The sequence below is a fragment of the Pomacea canaliculata genome, linkage group LG11 (assembly GCF_003073045.1).
Source record: "Pomacea canaliculata isolate SZHN2017 linkage group LG11, ASM307304v1, whole genome shotgun sequence".
NCBI classification, from domain to species: Eukaryota; Metazoa; Mollusca; class Gastropoda; order Architaenioglossa; family Ampullariidae; genus Pomacea; species Pomacea canaliculata.
The window spans coordinates 11206378-11227504 of NC_037600.1; the positions used below are offsets into that span (position 1 = coordinate 11206378).

The 21127-nt window shown below is 38.4% G+C and overlaps 2 protein-coding genes across 2 annotated transcripts; both read left to right on the plus strand.

Moving 5' to 3' along the window:
- Nucleotides 1-559: 559 nt before the first annotated feature.
- Nucleotides 560-6358, plus strand: LOC112576275 (E3 ubiquitin-protein ligase TRIM33-like). The gene is made up of 5 exons (XM_025258616.1): nucleotides 560-1925; nucleotides 3990-4148; nucleotides 4563-4715; nucleotides 5468-5647; nucleotides 5903-6358. Exons 1-5 carry the CDS (start codon nucleotides 858-860, stop codon nucleotides 5978-5980), a joined length of 1638 nt encoding a protein of 545 aa, XP_025114401.1. The 5' UTR covers nucleotides 560-857; the 3' UTR covers nucleotides 5981-6358.
- Nucleotides 6359-9960: 3602 nt separating this feature from the next.
- Nucleotides 9961-20903, plus strand: LOC112576283 (E3 ubiquitin-protein ligase TRIM33-like). The gene is made up of 6 exons (XM_025258632.1): nucleotides 9961-10203; nucleotides 12108-13191; nucleotides 14272-14430; nucleotides 15237-15389; nucleotides 17064-17243; nucleotides 18300-20903. The coding sequence occupies exons 2-6, from the start codon at nucleotides 12124-12126 to the stop codon at nucleotides 18330-18332; spliced, it is 1593 nt and encodes a 530-aa protein (XP_025114417.1). The 5' UTR covers nucleotides 9961-10203; nucleotides 12108-12123; the 3' UTR covers nucleotides 18333-20903.
- Nucleotides 20904-21127: the final 224 nt, after the last annotated feature.

The following is a 21127-nucleotide window of genomic DNA, read 5'->3' on the forward strand; positions in this document are numbered from 1 at the left end:
TATAATATATAGTTTGGTATTGGCTGTTGATACGCGCATAGCTCTTCAACCATCTCTGATGTTACAATAATAATAAAATTATTATCGACATTGTTGTGTACAGTTTGAGCCTACAGAGTCCAGCATTGTCTTTTCGTGGATTTACAAATAATAAGCAAATGAAAAAGAAACCTTTAACTGTAATAGTTTACTTAGGCTTTTGACTTATTTTTGTTGTTTAAACATCTTTAAATTTCAGCTCTTCTAGCATTTAATGTATTAAACATTTATCCATAAATCATTTTATAGTGAATTGCAGTATATTATATGCATGTTTCGAAACGCAACGACATAATTATTTGAGACGATCTTAGGTATTAATAAATAAGAACCATTGTTTATGAAGAAAACATATTTTTCATATCTTCGGCTTAAAATATGTAAGCCATTTTCTAAAAATTAAGAAAACACTAGAACAAAACTCTAAAATATCAACGGGAATTCCCAAACAGTTGTAACGGATGTGTGTTTATTTATAGCACGGCCTGTCCCCATAGCGACAAAGCACTCACAACGCAAACAGTTTTAGACAAGTTAAGTCTGGAAGATTCAGGGACATTAGCAAGCCTAGTAGCTTAAAACTTCATCTAACTCATTCCTCTCAAGAAGTAAAGGTGACTAATCAATCTGTATTTCTACTAATAAACGTCAGCAAGGATATCGAAGTGTGTAGAGCAAAGAACCGTTTCACGGAAACTGCAGTGTGACACAAGTAAGTCAGCAATTGTAAAATACAAAATTCACTGCTGCAAGAATTCAGTTTGATTTACAGTTTCCATTAGTGGTCGAAAAATTCTATAGGAAACTTAAGCTTAAGGATGGCTCAGTCCCACGAAAGAGAGTGTGCTGTGTGCACAGAAGAATTCACGACACCAAAGATTCTACCCTGTGGTCATCTCCTGTGTCGAGAATGTGTCATTTCCTGGATGGATTCCAAACCTGATGCCGGGTGTCCGCTGTGTAGATGTCCTATAGTAGAGCAGTCAGATGGAAGTTCGTCCGACACTGTTGACGCCCTGCCGACAGACTTTGTGATGGAAGCGCTGGTGGAGAGCGCTCGTGTGCTGAGTAAAGATCACCTTTGTTGTGTGTGTGAGGACGTCAGGGCGGACTTCATCTGTATGCAGTGTCTTGACATGATGTGTACAACATGTACAAAGGCTCATAAAAAACTATCAGTGAGCCGCAGTCACGATGTGAAGAGTGTCAGCACTGTGACACCTGAACGTCTGGCTGCCAGCCGCCCTGCACTGTGTGCTGACCACGGCGACAAACACGCGGAGTTCTTCTGCCGCGAGCACCGCCTCGCTGTCTGCTCAGCCTGTAAGGCTAACAAACACAAAGTATGTCCAGAAATTAACTCTCTTGACGATGAAATACAGTTAGCCCAAAACTGGGTGAGAAACTTGACAGAGGTTCTGGTGAAAGCGGAGCAGAATCTAGAGCAGGCTATAGGTCAGGTGACGTCAAGTCTACAGGAAGTTGATGTCAGCGAACATGAAGACATGGCGCAGGTAGACAAGACATGTAACCGTCTTCAGAAGCTGGTGGAAGATTTCCGTAACAAGTTGAAGGAAAACACTCGCACGTCACATCTCAAAATCAGGAATTCATTACGTGACGTCAAGACTGTCCTCAGCAAACATCTCGGAAAGGTGACGTCACACAAACACATTGCGACGCGAACCACGGCAGTGTCACCACGTCCTGCAATGATACACATGACACATGCTGTGACAGACAGGGTCAAGAGCCTGGACCTCAGCACTGACTTGCAAGAAGAGGCGTGGACGAAGACCTTGTTAAGTCCAGAATATTGTGAAGAAGTTGTGAGACAGATAGAAGACGAGCTTTTGATGTTGGAGCAGCAGACAACGGACACAAAGGTAAGAGTGTTATTTTTACCACCTCATTATTTTTTTCATTGATTATAAGACTAATGCAATTTTTCTTTCTTTCTGATCATTCTTCTTTTCCCGATGATCTTTTCTTTTTGCTTCCTGTTATCAGTATCCATGAAGCGAGCTAGCGACTAATGAATCAAAAGAAAGTGTAAGTTTTTGAAATCGCATTTTGTCTTATTATATATAGACTGCAGAAATGTGTTATTAAAGAGGGAGAATGTGTGTGTGCGTGTTTGTTTCTTTGTGTCGGCGATTGATACTGATATCTACCTTGCCGTTTCGCTTTTGGCAATTTGTTAGTTGTCTGAAAGGAAGAACAAGGGTAATGAATGTAACAACAAGAAATCTCTGGGACTTAAAACACCAGCATACGTCCAAAGACACATAAAGCTGATAAAACTGCTTAACATGCCTTAAGAAGAGACTTGCAATATGTTTCATTGATAAGATTACTATGCAACCCCAGTAGCAAAAAGGCGTCCGCTGTGTGGCCAGTAGGCGAGATCTGAGATGTTGTTTTCGATGAAATGATAAAAATCTTACATTTTTGACAGGGTGGAGGACTTAGGAAAAGCCTGCTTCAACTCTGGAGCAGACATAGCAAAATGAAAGAGGTTAATTTTTTACACACTAGCAGACTAAGCCACGACAGTGTAGAAAATCTTCTTTTTGTAATGCAAGGAAAAGGAGGACATGATGACAAACAATTTATTGGCAATTTCTGTTCTTTTTGCGCCGGGTGATTGTGGATTGCCTAACCATGCGAAGTGAAAAAAACGCAACTGCATCAAAGACCGAAATTACTTGTGTTGAAACTGAGCATCATCACTACTCACATCGTGTGTTAGAAAGGCAATTGAGGACACTTTTGAAAAAAAAAACCCACTGGCCTTCAACTTTATAGAGACATGTGGCACGGTTCATGTTTAACTTTCCTTCAGATGCCATGCTACTATATAGGTGGCTGCACCCTAAGGTTAAGCTATCAATTGAAACGACAGTAATATTCTACCTGAGATTTCCTTTCTCATCCCTACTTAAAGGAAAAGGACACAAAATTTGGTATTTAATATGAGAATTAGTTTTTGGATCCAAGCAAACACTTTACAGCAGCGGTTCTCAACCTGTGGGCGCCCCCCCGCGACGTGCTTACAAGGGAGGCGCGAAGGTGGTCATTTTTTTTAAGTTTCTTATACCGGTATTAGTGAAATTAGTTTACATTGCTGGCTAAGGGGGGGGGGGGCGGACGTACCTTTGACCGTCAGGGGGGCGTCACAAGTAAAAGGTTGAGAACCGCTGCTTTACAGGTTCAGAGAACATAAATGTGTGCCAATTCTCCAGGCAGGTCATGAGAATGTTCAATACACCTAAATATACATCACACAGATACGCGGCTATAAAAACTGACATTATATTAATTAGGGATTATGTCGGCTTCGTAAATGTTATTTTGACGGGGGTTCTAGGTTTTTCTTTAAGAATCTATCCAGCATTTTACCATAATCCCTATTATTACAATGTTTTGGCTTCTGTCTGTGTGTGTGTGTGTCTTAGAAATAGGAGGAAGAATTATGTAAAAATATCATTAAATGTCAGGACTAATATTAAAACTAGTAAAACCACTAGCACAGGTGTTTTCCCAACTTCTTACATATAAAGATAAACACACACTTAATTGTAGTTTGGTTAAAATCTTTTTAGAATGCATGTTTTCATGAAGTGCTTAAATTTGTAGTAAGATCGTCTGCCAAAGGTAAAATGTATTTCCCAAGATCACATCGCCAGTACAGTCTTCACACGAATGTAAAGGTTTGTGTGGTATGTTGTGATTTAATGTATGGGAAGTTGATTCTTACAGACACAAGACATTCCTAAGAGTAGGATTACAGATCTTAACAGAGAAAACCACCCGTCTTATAAACTACAACTAATACAAAAACACTTAAATTATTAAATGTTACAATAATATTAGTGATGTAGATTATAGTTACTTAACTATGATGAAATAATAAATTTTAACTTCAAAAGAATCAACATTATTTACAGTTCGCCGTGCAGCCACCAGTCCTTGTCTTCGACGAAAGCTGTGGGAAAAACATTAAACTGACGAACGATAACAGGACTGCGGAGAGGACGGTTGTGCATAGCTCCCGCGAAGCAGTGGTCGTGTCACGTGACACTATGGTGTCAAACGTCTTGTATGAAGTAAGATGTTAGGTTAGAACGATAGTGATGACGATGAACATGACCAAGACAAAATACGACGACGACGACGATGAGGATGATGATGACTACGGGGATAATTATAATAATTATGATTACTAATATTATTATTAAAAAAAACTTCAAAATAGAAATTACTCTTATGCACTTTTTTCTTTTATAGTGCACAGACACAAACAAAATAATAACTTTGAATTATTATGGTTTTATTTTTTTAAATCGTTGACACAAGTTTAAGAAACGTATATTTACAACGGATTGAGTAGTCTCGATACATAGTATCTCTCTGTGGCCACACTTTTCGCTTTACTGAGAGATTGGCATCCTGTAATCCCCGTAGTAAGCCTAATCAACTGTCAAAGTTTGGTATGTCATGACACTATGATGTTGACGCAGGTCAGAGTGGATGAAACCTCATCTAAATACAGCGAGCTATATCTGGGAGTGACAGAACTTTCTCAGGCAAAGTTCGTTATAAAAAAGTCTGATGGAGACCTGGGAGACTCTGTTGTCGTCGCTCCCAGTGAGGTCTATTTCCAGGGAAATTGTGTGAGTTTTCATGGATCCAAGTCCTACAAATGGCTTGTGGTTTGGTCTACGTGTAAGATCTGAAGCAAATTATCATTCACTTCCTGTCACACTTGTATTTCAACAAAGCATTTTTAAATGATTTTTTTAAGATATCATATCCTTTACTAATCAGCTGGTAAAATTCAGTGACAAATATTATTTCCCAAAATAAGATTTAAAATTTCTTTGCCCACTTTAAATAAAAGCTTACAAACATCCCATTATAAAAAAAGAGGCAAACAAGAGAAACCTCAGTAACGGATGTGTAAATGTTGACGTAGACAGGGTGACAGCCAATAGGTGAGGTAGCATATGTTATTTAGGGGGCTATGAGTTTGATCTTTTTCACAGTAATTTTTATAAAAGCGTACCTCAAGAATGGAAATGGGGTATTTATAGGTAGATCTGTGGAAATGTTAACATTAAGCTGAGGTACACCCAGTTAGGAGAAAGAAATTCAACTAAGGCTTTAATTGACCTAAAGATATGATACCGTATTCGTAAATCAAGAGCTCGTTTTTTCTTTGCACGTGGTCATGATAATATCAAACCATCCTTGCCCCTACCAAATAATTTTGGAAAGGCATCTAGGATTTCTTTTTCTAATAGTACACAGTTGAATAATAGTTGAGGACATTTCAAGCTACAATTATGGTAGAGGGTACGCTAGGGTGCTCACTTTCCGTTCAATATTTTATTAAAAGGTAAAAGTAACAGGTATTTGTCTTCAGGTGTCGACCACGCTCGGAGAAGGTCTCGGGAGGCTTCAAGTCGGGAGTCGAGTTGGGGTACTTGTTGACTCATCTAATTACGTTCACCTCTACATCGATGGACAGCACCAGGGCGTTGTACCAGAACCTGTCACGCAACCCTGTTTTGCTGTTTTTGATGTTTGGAATACAGTGACTAAGGTGAGAGATACACGTACACACGTTACATTGCACAGAGGAGTTTGGGATTGCATGGGGAGACTATAACGGTTTCTTGAACTGTAATAGCACGAAAATGTCCACAAACTGCAGTTCATAAATAATAAACAAAAATCTTTTACCTACTTCCTGGTGCTGACGTGTTTTTTCGTAAATTGGACATTTTTACAAATTTGTGTTTGTTTTGTAAGTAAATCGTTAGGTTTAGTACCTGCTGTCCTATTGTCTGTTGAACAGGTTACAGCCCTTCCTACATCTAGGATGACATCAAGAATATTAGAGAAGAAGAAGGCTGAGACAGGCTTGTTTCGTTAACCTGTTCCCTAAACATAACAGGAAGAGAACAAACTGTTTCGCGTATGATATTTTTTTCTGTTGATAGACACCACCAACAACAACAACAAATTGTATGAGCTGCCCCTTCTAAATACACACACACACACAAGGAGAAGAGGGCAAGCATATTTTTAGTATTAAGAGAAGTCTGACTAAATATTATTTAAAGGTATACTCAAGGCTTGTGATAAGGCTGTGGCGACGGTCAGACGTTTCAAAAACACATTTAGTTACAATAACAGAGCACGAGAGGAATACAGGAGAAATAAATTATTCGTTTCTCACTTAATTACCACTTATTAGCACTATTTCGGTTGCCGATGTTTATAAACATTGAAAAAATCCAGTGGAATCGACCCTTGTGTCCTTCCGCCGAGTAACCACGATAGCTTCCAGAGATGGTCAAGCAGAAGAGTCTTATTGTGACGTCAGTCTTATTGTGACGTCAGTCTTATTGTGACGTCAGTCTCTGACAGGAAGTGTCTGTATCTGTATCATTGCGAAGATTTGACGTCGTCATTTTCCCATCTTTTCGTGGGTGCAGCACATTCTCGAGGCATGGCTCGGTCTCACTATGTAAACACTCTCTATCAAACGTCATAGGGTCACGTGACGGAGAACTAGACTTCGTGGAAGCAAAAAAAGAGTCCCGTGTAATTTCTCTTATTAAACACAACATTCTACTAAAAACCTTCAACGTTTTCCACATGAACACACATATAAATAGACGAGATTCAAATTTATCCTACTCTTTACGCGATTCTAAGCAGTTTTATTTTGCCTTTAGAATCTCTTTAAGCAATTTTAAAATATTGCATAATCACCACGAAAGAAGTATACACACTAGTGTTGCTGGAAATAAAAATTAAATACCGTAAAGTGACCATTGGCTTCTGACTGTGTTTACTCAGCGAAAAATGCTGTTCTTAACTAAATTACTGTACATCTACATGTGTTGTAGTGTACGACAGATGCTCTGTACAACAGCGGAAAAGATGGAAGAGACACACACATGCGGACTGTACTGGACTCTTTCAGGCGCAATCACGCTTTGCTTTTAGCAGTTTCGCTTTGTTTCTGCTGTCCACTAACAAAAATTATTGTTTAATTATTGTTTACTCGAGCTTTTACTGAGTTGAAAGTGATTTTGTCAGACTATGAAATCATCTTTAATTCTGCTTACTTTATATCTTTATCATTTAAAGGGAAAAAGTATCGCTTGTAGAAGATTCGCTTTAGGAACCAACGAGTATGTTCTGCTCATGCGCTTTATTACTCTTTTTGTGGGGTTACCGGTTTTTATATTGGACATATTATTTTTGTCAATATACATGGTGTGTTAATCTGTAGATAGCCTAATCAATAGCACTTAAATATTTGCAATTTTGTTGTGCTTTAGTTCAATATTGTACAGAATAAAATGTGTATATCCTACTCCGAAAGCCTACTAGAAAATGTACTTAATCAGACAGGAAATTGTTACTGTTCTTAATTGTCTCCCTAGTAACTGAGTCAGCTGTTAGTTTCACATGGGATAGTCAAGGGTTCTGTGTTCTAGTTCATGGTTTTTGATGATATTCTACAGAATAGTTTTGATGGCACTGAGGAGTCTCAAATGCCGAGAGATTGGCCTTCTCTTCATGCTTTAAAGCCTACATTTCAAAGGCATTAGGCAGAATGGGAAATCTGCATAATTGAAAGAATTTAAAAACTAACGGTTGCACTTCAGCCCAGAGTTTTCATAATCTTAATGGTCCCATATTTTTCTCTAATCAGTTAAGTCACTTATGATATATTGACACTTAGCAAAGTTATAGAAATCCAAGCCTTGGACATTTGAATATTAAAACTACATCAAGTATATCCTCCACAAAAAATAAAATAAAATACTAAGCAAATCAATGAAGAAAGTGAAATACACCACCAGTCTCTCATTTGGCAGACTAAAGATTGGTTTAAAGCTTTTCTATAAAAAATGTCTTTATAATTTTTAATTTTCTATACTAGTCTACTCAACAACAATAAACGGAAAAAACCGATTTACTAGAATAATCATTTATACGAGAGTCACATGATCTTTTCAAGGGGACCTTCATTCAAGTGTTCGCCTGTTTTATTTCTAAGAACGGAGATCTTTGAAACAGTTACTTTGATATGAGATCATCCACCATCTTGCATCATAATATTATAGAAAATTATTATGGCTGACAGATTTCCATCGTGTAAAATAAATACAAACGCCCCTGGATCTTTTTTGGAGAATATAACGCGTGATACCTCGGTAACATAGCATTCAATGGAGAGTTTATTACTGTATAGTTTGTTGACTTCCCTCCTTAATTAGCGGTCATGATCATAAGAAAGTGTCAACTTCGACAGTTATCTATTATAACTAGCTGCTGCCATTAAATTTGCTTTATACGTTTCTGTAAAATGAAAGCAAAGGATTATTTCGTCTTTAATCAAAATTAATAAAATCAAGAGTGTGATCAGCTGATATTCTGATATTTTCTCTAGAAAATTTTAAAAAAGCTGTTTTAACCTTCTTTAATTTATCTTCCTTTCTTTTTATTTTTCTATTTACACAACATGTAAGCCACACAGTGCATGGCTGAGAGATAAACAAGAAATAATAATTTCGTGGACAAATTATTAAGCTACGCTTGACACTTTCAACTAATCTTACTGTCTTAAAATGTTTCGCATATGATTACTTTTTCTATGATAGACATTAACAACTAGGGGAAAAATACATATTTTGCTTTTGTTTGAGCTAATCTCCACTCACCTGACACAAAAAGGAAAAGAGTGGGTTAGTGTTTCCAGAAATTAATTATTTTGTATTAATATCTTTAAATTAGCATTTACATGATTGTGTTCAGTAATAAAATGCTGTTTATGAATAAGCAAATATTTATCTACAGTAAGAATGAAAGAAAAAGGTATAAAAATAAAACCACTCAATGTCCAGTTGTCATCACTTGTTCACAAAGGTGTTGACGATAGTAACACCCGAAAAAGTTTTGTACAACAACGGAGAAGGTGGAAGAGCCACACACAGGCAGACTGTGATGGACTCGAGAGTCTCGCTTCCCTTTCATCCGTTTTGCTTTGTTTTTGTTGTCCACTAACTAAAATTATTAATTATTTACAATTATTACTGACTTCAAAGTGATTTTTTAAAACTATGAAATTTTCTTTGATTCTATTGACCCTTTATTTGCATCAATGAAGATGAAAGAGTGCAGCTAGTAAAATACGATTGGTCCTAACCGCCACCGAGTATGTACTGCGCATGCGCCGAATAATTTTAAATTTGGTAAGCCTACAGGCCTTTCTAATGCGATTTAATAGTATTATAATGTGCATCTTGTGTTCACCTGGAGATCGCAGTCAGTATAGGTAAAATATTTACAGTTCCTATTTTGTTTTAGTTCTATATTGCACAAAATAAAATTTGTAAATACTTCTGCGCTATGATTCTCAAGAGAATGTACACATAAAATCAATACTGATCAATAATGAAGCCGAAAATACACACGTACACAAACAATCACTAATGAAGATAAGACTCTTTTCTTCAGTGATGAGTACGCTACCTAGCACAGCTTTTATTCAATGCAACACATTGAGCCCTGGATCACACCATCCACAGTCTAATCATGTCTTTTCAAAAGTTGTCATTCCATCCCACTTTACACACTCCAAGATTACTTTGTGGCAGAATAACCGATCATGACATATAATGTTTTTGAACGAGGTTCAACAGAAATAAATAGAGGTCACTGTATATGTACAAAAAAATTTTAAAAAGTCATCGCTGTAAGCTAAGCCGATTTCTCTAAAATAAAAGATAAAAAGGAACGAAACGAAAAGTGCATTGAAGTACTGTAACGGGAATTCCCACATTAGTAGATGTAATTCGTGTAAGCATCACGTGACCTGAGCCTTATTGTCACTGCTCTGCGATAGCGAGAATACGTTGTGAAAGAAAACGTTTTGGACATTTCAGTCTGAAATATTGAGGTATATTGTCAGGTCAGACAGAGCCAACCCTCACCTAACTTGTTCATTAGAAGGAGAGGCAGTAAGTAAACAGTATCATAACATTGCAATACACCGCTTATCGTTAACACATTCGCCAACATCTGGGTCAGTGGATACAGCAAACCGCCATCTTTGTGAACTACAGTGTGACTCAGGTAGGTCAGTCGTTGTGTAATAACAGTCAATAGGTATTTAGTTAATTTATAGTTCGCTTAGTGGTTGGTAACTTCTAGAGAATAAATATAATCAAAAGAGAAGCTACTGACATAAGCATTACTTTACATTTCATCTATTCGGGTACTGGTCTTCGTTAAAATAAGAAAGTTAATACAATTGTAAATGTCCGCAAAAAAAATAGGTTGTCACTGAAACAACCTTCTAAGGCTGATGACATTAAAATATTTGTGAATAATCGTGGGAAATATTTACATCATCAATCGGAAATAATAAAAGCAGTATTATAATCGAATAACTTTCTGATATTCTCTTTAGGAGACTTTCTCATGTTTTGTTTTAGAAAGTGACAAATATTTTTGTCACAACCACGTCACACACTGACGTCACGCGCGTTCACACAACACAAAACACAGCGACCTGCCAATGGGCTTCTCGTGTTCTTTACTAAAAAAAAAGCCCTTACTTATCCTCTCTCTTGGGGAAAGTGGGTAAAAGGCCTTGTAGACCCCAAAACAAATTAAATAAATCCACCAGGCATAAACACACACTAGCTAATACACATATCTAACATACAAGAAATTCGACATACTCTCCTCGCTCAACGATAGCATCACACAATACCTATTCACTTCCCGCAGTGTTACATCAATACGTAGTGTCACTCTGGTAGTAAGTCTTGGGTGCCAAGAGTATCTCAGATATTGTGTAAAGATTAATCACTTACTGTTACTTGTTACTCGTGTCCCTTCAGTGACATAAAAAGAAGTCCGGTCGCTGGGGCACGAACGCTCCCTCGCAGTCTACAGCGAGCGTACAGATTCACTTACACATAAAAGCACGTATTCCAATAGAATCTCGGTAGCCAGCTCACACGAGGCTATCCACTTGGGAAGACATACCCACGACGCTGGGGGTCGCGGTCAGCTACCACTTGTACATGAAAACCCTCCCGTCTCGGCGGCTATCTTTGGGCCAACACACTCCCAATGGATCTTTACCAGCGCACACTGCCAGTGGATCCCTTCTAGGTTCTCTCAGGAGTTTCTCCGAAGCTCTCTCTCAGGAGTTCCTCGACTAGGCAAGCACTCTCTCCATAAGTTCCTCACCATAAGTTCTCTGAAGCCCTCTCAGAAGTTCTTGACTAGGCAAGCACTTCGCTCCATAAGTTCCAGGTCACCATAAGTTCCCTCACCATCAGTTCCTGTAACTCGGTGATTAATTAATTAACTGAATTTACAACTTACACTTCTTTATACAGTTTCACAACGTCAAGTGATAATATATATTACTTCTAGAAAATCAAGTCTCATTTATAGACAGATTAAAACACGTCTCTTTACACCATCAATCAAAATTCACACTTCAGCTAAACTTAATCTGGTACCTTGACTGGGCAAGGAACTTAAGACTCTGATTCCTGGTCCCTGTAGCCACACGTACAATACGACCTACCGACTCGGCGGTTTCGTTGGGAATGCTCCTACACTGTTCTCGAAGCCTAAGCTTGGGGTGAACTTTACTCACTGGTTTGCATTTTAACACGGGCACGGTCACCTCTCTCAGACTCACTCGCTATCCCCCTGACCAAGGGAAACAACTCTCGTCCCTGACACAATACACGTACACGACACACGTCCCTGACAATTTTATCTTTTCACGATTCCGCTACTCCTTTGCTTTGCTTTTCTAGTCTCTCCTTCCTTTGCTCTTTTTCTTCTAATCACAACACACATACATGTCACGGAGCACGGTTAAAAAACATAGCAACTATAGAAATGTCTGAAAAAAATCCTGCAACAATACTTCACAATTTACATTAATTTTCTTGCATTAAATTTGTGTTATTGTCCCTCTAACGTGTCTGTATGTTTCCTATAATCAGTAACTTAGAATCCAGGATGGCTGAGCCACACGAAAGAGAGTGTGCCGTGTGCACGAATGACTTCACGACACCAAAGATTCTACCCTGTGGTCATCTCCTGTGTCGAGAATGTGTCATTTCCTGGATGGATTCCAAACCTGATGCTGGGTGTCCGCTGTGTAGATGTCCTATAGTAAAGCAGTCAGATGGAAGTTCGTCCGACACTGTTGACGCCCTGCCGACAGACTTTGTGATGGAAGCGCTGGTGGAGAGCGCTCGTGTGGTGAGTAAAGATCACCTTTGTTGTGTGTGTGAGGACGTCAGGGCGGACTTCATCTGTATGCAGTGTCAGGACATGTTGTGTACAGCGTGTACAAAGGCTCATAGAAAGTTTTCAGGAACCCGTAGTCACGATGTGGAGAGTGTCAGCACTGTGACACCTGAACGTCTGGCTGCCAGCCGCCCTGCACTGTGTGCTGACCACGGCGACAAACAGGCGGAGTACTTCTGCCGCGAGCACCGCCTCGCTGTCTGCTCAGCCTGTAAGGCTAACAAACACAAAGTATGTCTAGAAACAAACTATCTTGACGATGAAATTAAGTCAGTTGAAAGTTCACTTACCGACCTAACGAAGATTTTGGTAGAAGCGGAGCAGAAGTTAGAGCAGGCTATAGGTCAGGTGACGTCACGTCTACATGAAGTTGATGTCAGCGAACAAGAAGACATGGCGCAGGTGGACAAGACATGTGACCGTCTTCACAAGCTGGTGGAAGATGTTTGTAACACGTTGAAGGACAAGTGTCGCAAGCAACATCTCAAAATAAGGAAGTCGCTATGTGACGTCAAGACTGCCCTTAGCAACTGTTTCGGGAAGGTGACGTCACACAAACACATTGTGACGCGAGCGGTGGCAGTGTCACCACGTCCTGCACTGATACACATGACACAGGCTCTGACAGACAGGGTCAACAGCCTTGACCTTAGCACTGACCTGCAAGGAGAGGTGTGGGTGAAGCCCTTGTCAAGTGTAGAGTGCTGTCAAGAAGTTGTGAGAGTGATACAAGACGAGCTTCTGATGTTGACGCAGGAGAAGACAGAGTCAAAGGTAAAATTTTATCCTTTTTAATCATTTATAAATTTTAGTTTTTTTTGTTTTTTTGTTTTTTTGTAACATTTAAACAATATTTTTGTTTGCTAGTCATTTTCCTTTTCTTTAGAAACCTTTCTTTTCCCTCTCTTGCATCAGCAGCTAGTGACAAAGCGAAAAATATGTAATGTGTGTACATATCTGATTCAAAACAGAGAGAGAGCACGTTTGCCGTATATCTGTGTTATCTGTGCCCGCTAAATTCTTACAACATCGGGGTCCATAAGTTTTAACAAGCAGGTCGTCATAATTTTTAAACCAAATAAAATATATTATGAAAACCGTCCGGTCATGTGACATGTATTCAGGAAATGTATTATTTTAGGAAGCATTGTAAAAGATTCCAAGCATACTTTCTTTTTGTATTTTTGCGTGTGATGCCTAACACCGATACACCCACCCAGTACATTTGAACTTAAATGGATACAACCGAACGCGCGCTCAAACACACGATGTAACGATAAGCAAGTTCTATGATAAGGCTCTTGTAAAAAAGTTTAAGAGGACGCAAAGTATCTACACATCATCACTTAATAATTGTTCATTACTAAATTCTACAGCTTCGAAAGTAAACAAAGAAAATTTAACTGATATATATGTATCAAGATCTTGTTGTGACTGTAGTTTAGAGCTGAAATAAATGTCCGGACTAACTGTAACTAGCAAAACTCTGATCACAAAGGTGCATATCCCATTTCCTTACATAAAAACTTAAAGACACACACACACACACACACACACACACACACACAGTCTGTTGTAGTTTCGTTAAATTTATTTCAGAATGCATGTTTTATTCAGACATCGCCTGTAAATTCTTGAAACGAATGTAAAGGTTAATGTGTGATATGATTCAATGTATGGGAAGAGGACTCTTACAGACACAAGACTTTCCGAAGAGTATGATTGCAGATGTCAGCAGAAAAAAAATTATCAAATACAACTTATAACACTAATACCAAAACATTTTTACTTAATAAACACAGTATACTATAGATCTGTTTATAATTTTCATGGACAAGAGAATATTATTTACAGTTGGACCCACAGCTACCAGTCTTTGTGTTCCAAGACAACTGCGGAAACAACATTCGTCTGACGAACGATAACAGGACCGCGGAGAGGATAGAGCCGAGTACCATCGGTGAAGGGATGGTCGTGTCACGTGACCCTATGGTAGCGAATGTCGTGTATGAAGTAAGATATTTGACTAAAACTATGAAGATGACAACAATTATCATTAAAATGATGATTAGTACTGTTAGTAATAAATCGGGCTTCAGAATAAAAATCACTTTTATTTACTTTTCTTTCTTTTACAAGGTAGAGACACAAATAAAAAATCATTTTGATTTAATTTGTTTCCATTTTCTAAAGATCTTTAATACAAGTTGATGACAGCTTATTGAGGACGGATTTAGTAGTCTCAATACATTCTTTCTCTTTTCACGCTTGTGGCTTTACTGAGAGATTGACATCCTTTAGGGCAGTGATGCCCAACCTTTTTCGGCCTGCGGGCCATATCCATTTCGGACAACCGTGTCGCGGGCCACTTCACCGCAAAAATACAAAAAGGAGAAAAAAAATAGAGCAGATACCATTTTTATTAGAAACAAGTTGTACTTACCATTAATTATGTACTAATTAGTGGGATATTTGAAGTTGTTTTCCCGAAACCAACTTCTGAATGTCCGGCCTCATCGTAGAGACACCAAGTCGGAGCACTGAATCGAAATGTTCGTCCATCCAAAAAAAAGATTGGGAAACGCCCCTACGTGGGGATAAATACTTCTTCCTTTTTTTCGCTTTTTTAAGGTCTTTTTTTATTACTAACATGCCGATTTCCTGCACTGTGGGCAGAAGTTTCGCGGGCCGGATGGCACCGGGTCGCGGGCCGGATATGGCCCGCGGGCCGTAGGTTGTGCATCCCTGCTTTAGTGCAAGTAGTCATCCTAATCAGCTGTCACAGCTTGACATGTCATGACACTGGGATGTTGACGCAGGTCAGAGTGGACACAGTAACAGGTGGGTTCGTCGAGCTAGCGCTGGGTGTGACAAAAATTTCTCCTGCAGGCCTCCCTGTGACACAGAGGTCTAGAGACCTGCAAGACTCCACTATCATGTGGCCCGGTTTGGTCCTCCGCCATCGAGAACGTGTAAGTCTTCATGTCTCTTTAGTGAGGATGGCTTGTGGTTTGGTCTTCGTGTAAGAGATGAATTTGAGTATCATTCACTTATTTTAACTTGTTTATTACATAAAGCATGCTTGAAGGTTTTGATGGATTTTCTTTTCTTTTCCAATGAGGTAGTAAAACTAAGGAACAAATGTTATTCCCAAATTAAAATTAATTCTTTACCTACTGTATGTAAAGTTTTTGAGAAAAGTGTTTAAATGTGTCTGCGAGCGCGTGTAAACATCTGCATGTAAACCACGCTCGCTGCACTCTTCCAACTTTTTCAGCAAAAATTCAGGCCAACGATTAACACATTTAATGTTTAGTAAATTAAATAGTGATGAAATGAGGATGAAACAAAGTAAAATAACATTACTCCCTCACCGCCCAACACTCTCTTATGGTTGTCTGACGTGCTGGCGAGATGACCGACTGGACCAGCAGATTAAATCCAACGAATTATATCACGAAGTTCGTGAGTCTAAGGTGATTAATGTCACATCACTTGTATCGGCGAAGCTGATATATTCCAATGGAACCAATACCTACACCACACCATAGAATACTAAGTGATGTCTGGGCTACACCTTATACCGTTGAACTTTGCAGATCAACACCGATGATCGTTAACGAATCTATAATCCTTCAGGAAAAATCCACGGTGGCCAATGCCATATCACTTGTATGGGTGAAGTCGATACACTCCCATCGAATCCAAACACCTCAGAATACAAGTGATAACCTCCCACAGAAGAACGTTGTATATAACGTTGAAGGCCGTTAACGCAATGTTAACTCTCATGAGAGCTCTTGACTCAATCACTGCTGGGTCTCGACTGTCCGGAGAAACGTCCGATCCACTAAGTTAACTGGTTCCTTTCCTCCTCCTGACCAATCAGGTCCTTCGCGACCAGGTAACTAGGACGACCTCCTCACAGCCTTTCTTGCAGACTGTTCCGACCAATCATCAGTACAATGTTACAGGGTCGGCATGGCTTCTCCCTCCATTGACTACCGTCGCCCTACTTACGCTGTGCCAAGCTTACTTACGTCAACTTCATACGTGACATAAAAGACCGCGCGCGCGACTGGCCTCCCCTGGCATCAAAAGGGAATTAAAAACAATAAGAATCTAATTAGATTTGCCTGACTCACGAATCGTTACACGGTAAATAAAAACCTACAGACATCAAAATATGTAGAATGAGGCCGATAAGAGAGACCATAGACGGATGGGTATATGTTGACTTAGGTGAGATAGGATAAATTATTTAGGCGGTTTGATATTTTTGGACAGTAAGTTTTATAAAATTGTGGATAAAACAATGGAAGTGTGTTATAAGGCCTGATTTGTAAAAATGTTTTCTGAAGCCGAGGAAAACCCGTTTGGAGAAATTGAACTAAATCTTTTACTGACCTAAATAAATCAGAACCTAGTGTTTAAACAAAATCTTTTGTTGTACATCAAGTCACGGTAAACCCTGCTCATACCTAACATTTTTCAGAAAGTTTCAAGCATTTTTTCTTGTACTCAGTTACAAAAAAATAGTTGTCGAAAAGTGCGTGTTAGAATTTAAGGCGGAGGTCAAGGTGGAGGGCTCACTCCACGCCCAATATTTTACTAATAAGATAAAAATATCAGGTATTTATATGTAGGTGCTGATACTGCTCGCAAAGGAACTCATTAGCCTTGAAGTCGGTAGTCGAGTCGGGGTACTGGTGACCTCATCCAACAACCTTCACCTCTACATCAACGGACAGGACCAGGGCGTTACAGCAGAAAATGTTACACAACCTTGGTTTGCTGTCTTTAGTATTTGCAGTTCAGTGAGTAAGGTAAGAGTTAATGTTAATACAAACACCACAGGCAGACACTGACACTGACAGAAGAAAACAAACATAGATCGGTGGGTGTCTCAGTGCCCAGTGAAATTTTTTTTTACTCCATTTGTTGTTGTAATAGTTATTTTCTTTTAACTTCTTTTTCTTTTTTCTATGCACGATCCTTAATGTATATATGTTTTCAACCAAACACTGTATCTTAAAGATTACTTTTACTAAAGAACGTCATGCAGGGTTGAAAACACAAAACATAAATACATAAACACATGAATCACTCTGTATCTATTTATATATTCTACACTATCGCACAGTTTTCTTAATTAACTAGGACACCTTAGGTAACAGTCTCAAAAGCTTGGGTTTTTTTTTTCAAAACCAAAAAATTCCAATGTCCGATAATGGATATCGATCCGCTAATTAGCTTTCACAAACTATAAACTACTTTCACTCAAGATGTCCGCCACGTGTAAAATCTCAATATTCCTTGAAACAAATGAGCCTCGGTCTGCAGCTCCAGTAGTTTCACCTGTTACAACTAAGAGGGAGGTGGAACCTTTGTAATATTTGTAATATTTCGGTGCGGTTCTTTTGTCAACTTTGGAAGTTGGGCATGTAGTTCCTTTATTTCCCCCATTGGCTGAACAAGAAACTACATTCTTCCCGACTCTTTCCTTCACAAATTTCACACACTCTTTCTAACCTAAAGGCCTATTATTAAATGCCTTAAATGAGTTTACAGTGAATACTAGTCTCCATACTAAACAATGGTTAGTTACCTGGTCTTACAGTCACAACAACACACTACACAATCGTAACCAGTCGAGTTCCTGACACAAACACACTTTATATCACACAGAGGAGTTTGGGATTGCCTGGTGATACCATGAAGGTGTCTAGAAAACTGCAGTTAATGAGTAATAAAGAGAATACACTTGTCTTACCTATTGCCTGGAGTTTATTTTAGTAAAGTTGACATTTGTACAAGCGTTTGTTTGTTTGATAAGTAAAGCACTAAGCTTTGTACCTGCTGCTCTGTTGTCTGTTTTACAGGTGACAGCCCTTCCTACATCTCGGAGAACATAAAGAATATCAGAGAACAAGAAGGCTGAGAGAATAAAACTAGAATATTTTTGTGATTTAGGATGACACCAACCTGGACGTTGATATTACCAATGAGAGCTCCAGTGAATTGTTTTCATCAATGTGATTGCTATCCAAAACAAGAATGGTTCACATTGCATGTGTATATGACTATTTCCAGTTGAAAGACATTAAGAAATAAGAAAAAGTGGATGAGCTACCTCCCCCTCCTACACAAACACATAAAAAAAGGGAAAACTTTTTAGCATGAACAGGAGTGAGATGATATATTAATTTAGCAAATATAATTTATTGTGTCAGCACTACGAAAGTATACTCATACTTGCTGCTGTCAATTAGTTACTTGTTAAATAACTTAAATCGACCTTTGGCTTCTGGTTGTGTTCATTAATTTTGAAAAAAAGGCTGTTCAAAAGTTACTGTTCATCAACAATTAAAATAATCATCCGTTGTGATTTGCTCCTGCTACCCAATAAGTAAAATTCTTACTTACAGTGTCTGTGTCTCTGCGTGAAGAAAATGTCTCTATTCATTTTATTAAAAAAACTTTCCATACTGAGTAGGTATATTAAACACTTTCAGGAGGCAATGAGTCATAGCTCGCATCTTAATGTTTTGCTTTAGTTTAACGCAATGTTGTAAAAAAAAAAAATGAGTGAAATGCACAGGAGACAGTACAGTAGTTGTAAATGTACTGTACGGTGACTTGCAATCACTTCTGTGGAAAGCTGCTGAACTGTGTTGTATAGTGGCGGTAGTACGACTGTGTTTATTGTGTGTCTTCTTCTGGTTCAAGAAAAGATAAAATGTCCTCTAATAGGCGACCAAAGGAAATAAAAAGAGCAGACGGAACTGGTAATAACGATATTATGTTGAGAAGTGCTGCTCAAACACTACAAAGTTCAAAGGATGACATCAAATTTAACCGTCTGTTAGTCTCAGAATAAACTCGTTAATAGGAAATAGACTTTAGAAATTCCTTCAAGATAATAATGTGCATCTATCTAGGTTTGTTTTCTTAAGCGCGGCGTCACAGAGACTTGTGTTATTGAGATACTCAGGTGTGATTCTAACAAGACAACAAAGCGACTCACATTTCAGTTATCTGACACATCGATGAGCTAAGATGTTTAACTGATTTCTTGGCGATTTTGTCAAAACATTGTTTTCAGTTTGCACTTACTAAAGATGTGTTTTCCTGTTTATTTGGTTTTAATATGTCGGCTGAAAACTATGGTTAATGTGTGAAGCCTATTCTTTGTCTTAGAAACACAGTCCGATAATACCACGGACGTGTATAGGTGGACTGCTGTCTGTCTGCCGGGACCAAGGCTAACACTCTTGTAAAGCTGTCCACTGTTAGTCTCGACGAACCGTAACAATGAATATTACTTAACCGGAAGTTTTGTATACAGCAGCCTCGTTGTAGTAGTTAACTAGAAAAAAACGTCACATGGCTAATGAATCAACAATGCTTACTCATATAGTTTCAAATGCTTGTAAGCCACCATCATTGTTAGTAGATGTCGATCCTTTTCCTTCTGTAGCCAAAGTCACGTGGTAGTTGTAAGGTATCCCCACGATTCTGAGATAAGATAAACACACTGAGTAACCTGGGTGCTTTGTACTGTACTGTGCCAACCTCTGTGTTACTGATGTCATCACGTGACTTTTTAAATAGACACTAGAACTCCATGTGTGATGGAATGAATATAGCGACTCCACATTCTGAGACATCCTAAAGCAACAATGTTTAGTTGGTTTCTTACTTACTTTGTAAAATTATCGCTTTTTGTGATTGTGTATGCTACAGATGTCTACTCCTGCTTTGTTTTAATATGTGGGCTGAACATAGGTTATATATTATAGATTAACGCCATCTGTTGGCTTTTGACCCTGTAATCGATTTTGTGTTTTAATATTTAGTAAAACTTCAAGAGACTAGCGTGTATGTTAAAGAAACTCGTTATAAATAAAATCTAATAATATTTAAATTTCTATATCGTTTACTTGTATTTTCTTCTTACACTTGTATTCTTTACTACAGGACGGATTGACAGCACAAACAGACACGTGGCCTGCCTTTAAAAATGTTTATAAAAATTGATTTTTTGAATCACTCTTTTCTGAGATTTTCATCAACTGTAAACAGAAGCGTAGAAGTTGTTAGATCCGTATATATCAACCGAAACTTAGATGTAGAAATAACGATACACAGGCAACGACATGCGCAGACTAAATGATATTTCCGCTTGTATTTTCAAGTATATATATATAGCTATTGTCTCACATAGTGACATAAAGAATGTACCTTTCTTAATTTTTTTATACATTCTTACATATTTTAATTTTTATATTCTTTGGGTTTCTTCAATTGTAGGCATAAATTAAAAAAAAATATTCTTCAAAAGAACTAAAATGTAATCACCTGTGCGTTTGATGTTAACCGCCAGGCAATACAGAGAGTCTAATATTTCATGAAATTGTTACTGTCCTTAAGTTCCTGTCTGTTGTATAGCCGACTACAACTCAAATGTTAGACTTTAGTAAAAAGAAAAGGCTTATATGTTGTTAGGAACAGGGGGTTGTTGCCCCTGTCTGTTGTTAGGGATTATTGCCCTTACCAGTATGAAAGTGTGTTTGCTGCGTCGTAGTATCGCGTCAGAACCCGACGTCATTTTATGACGTAATTTTAGATGGACGTAGCGTGAAAATTATTTGGAAGAGAGCAGACGGCTGTGAGAAGTGAAGAGAGGCGGACTGAAAGTGTGGAGTGT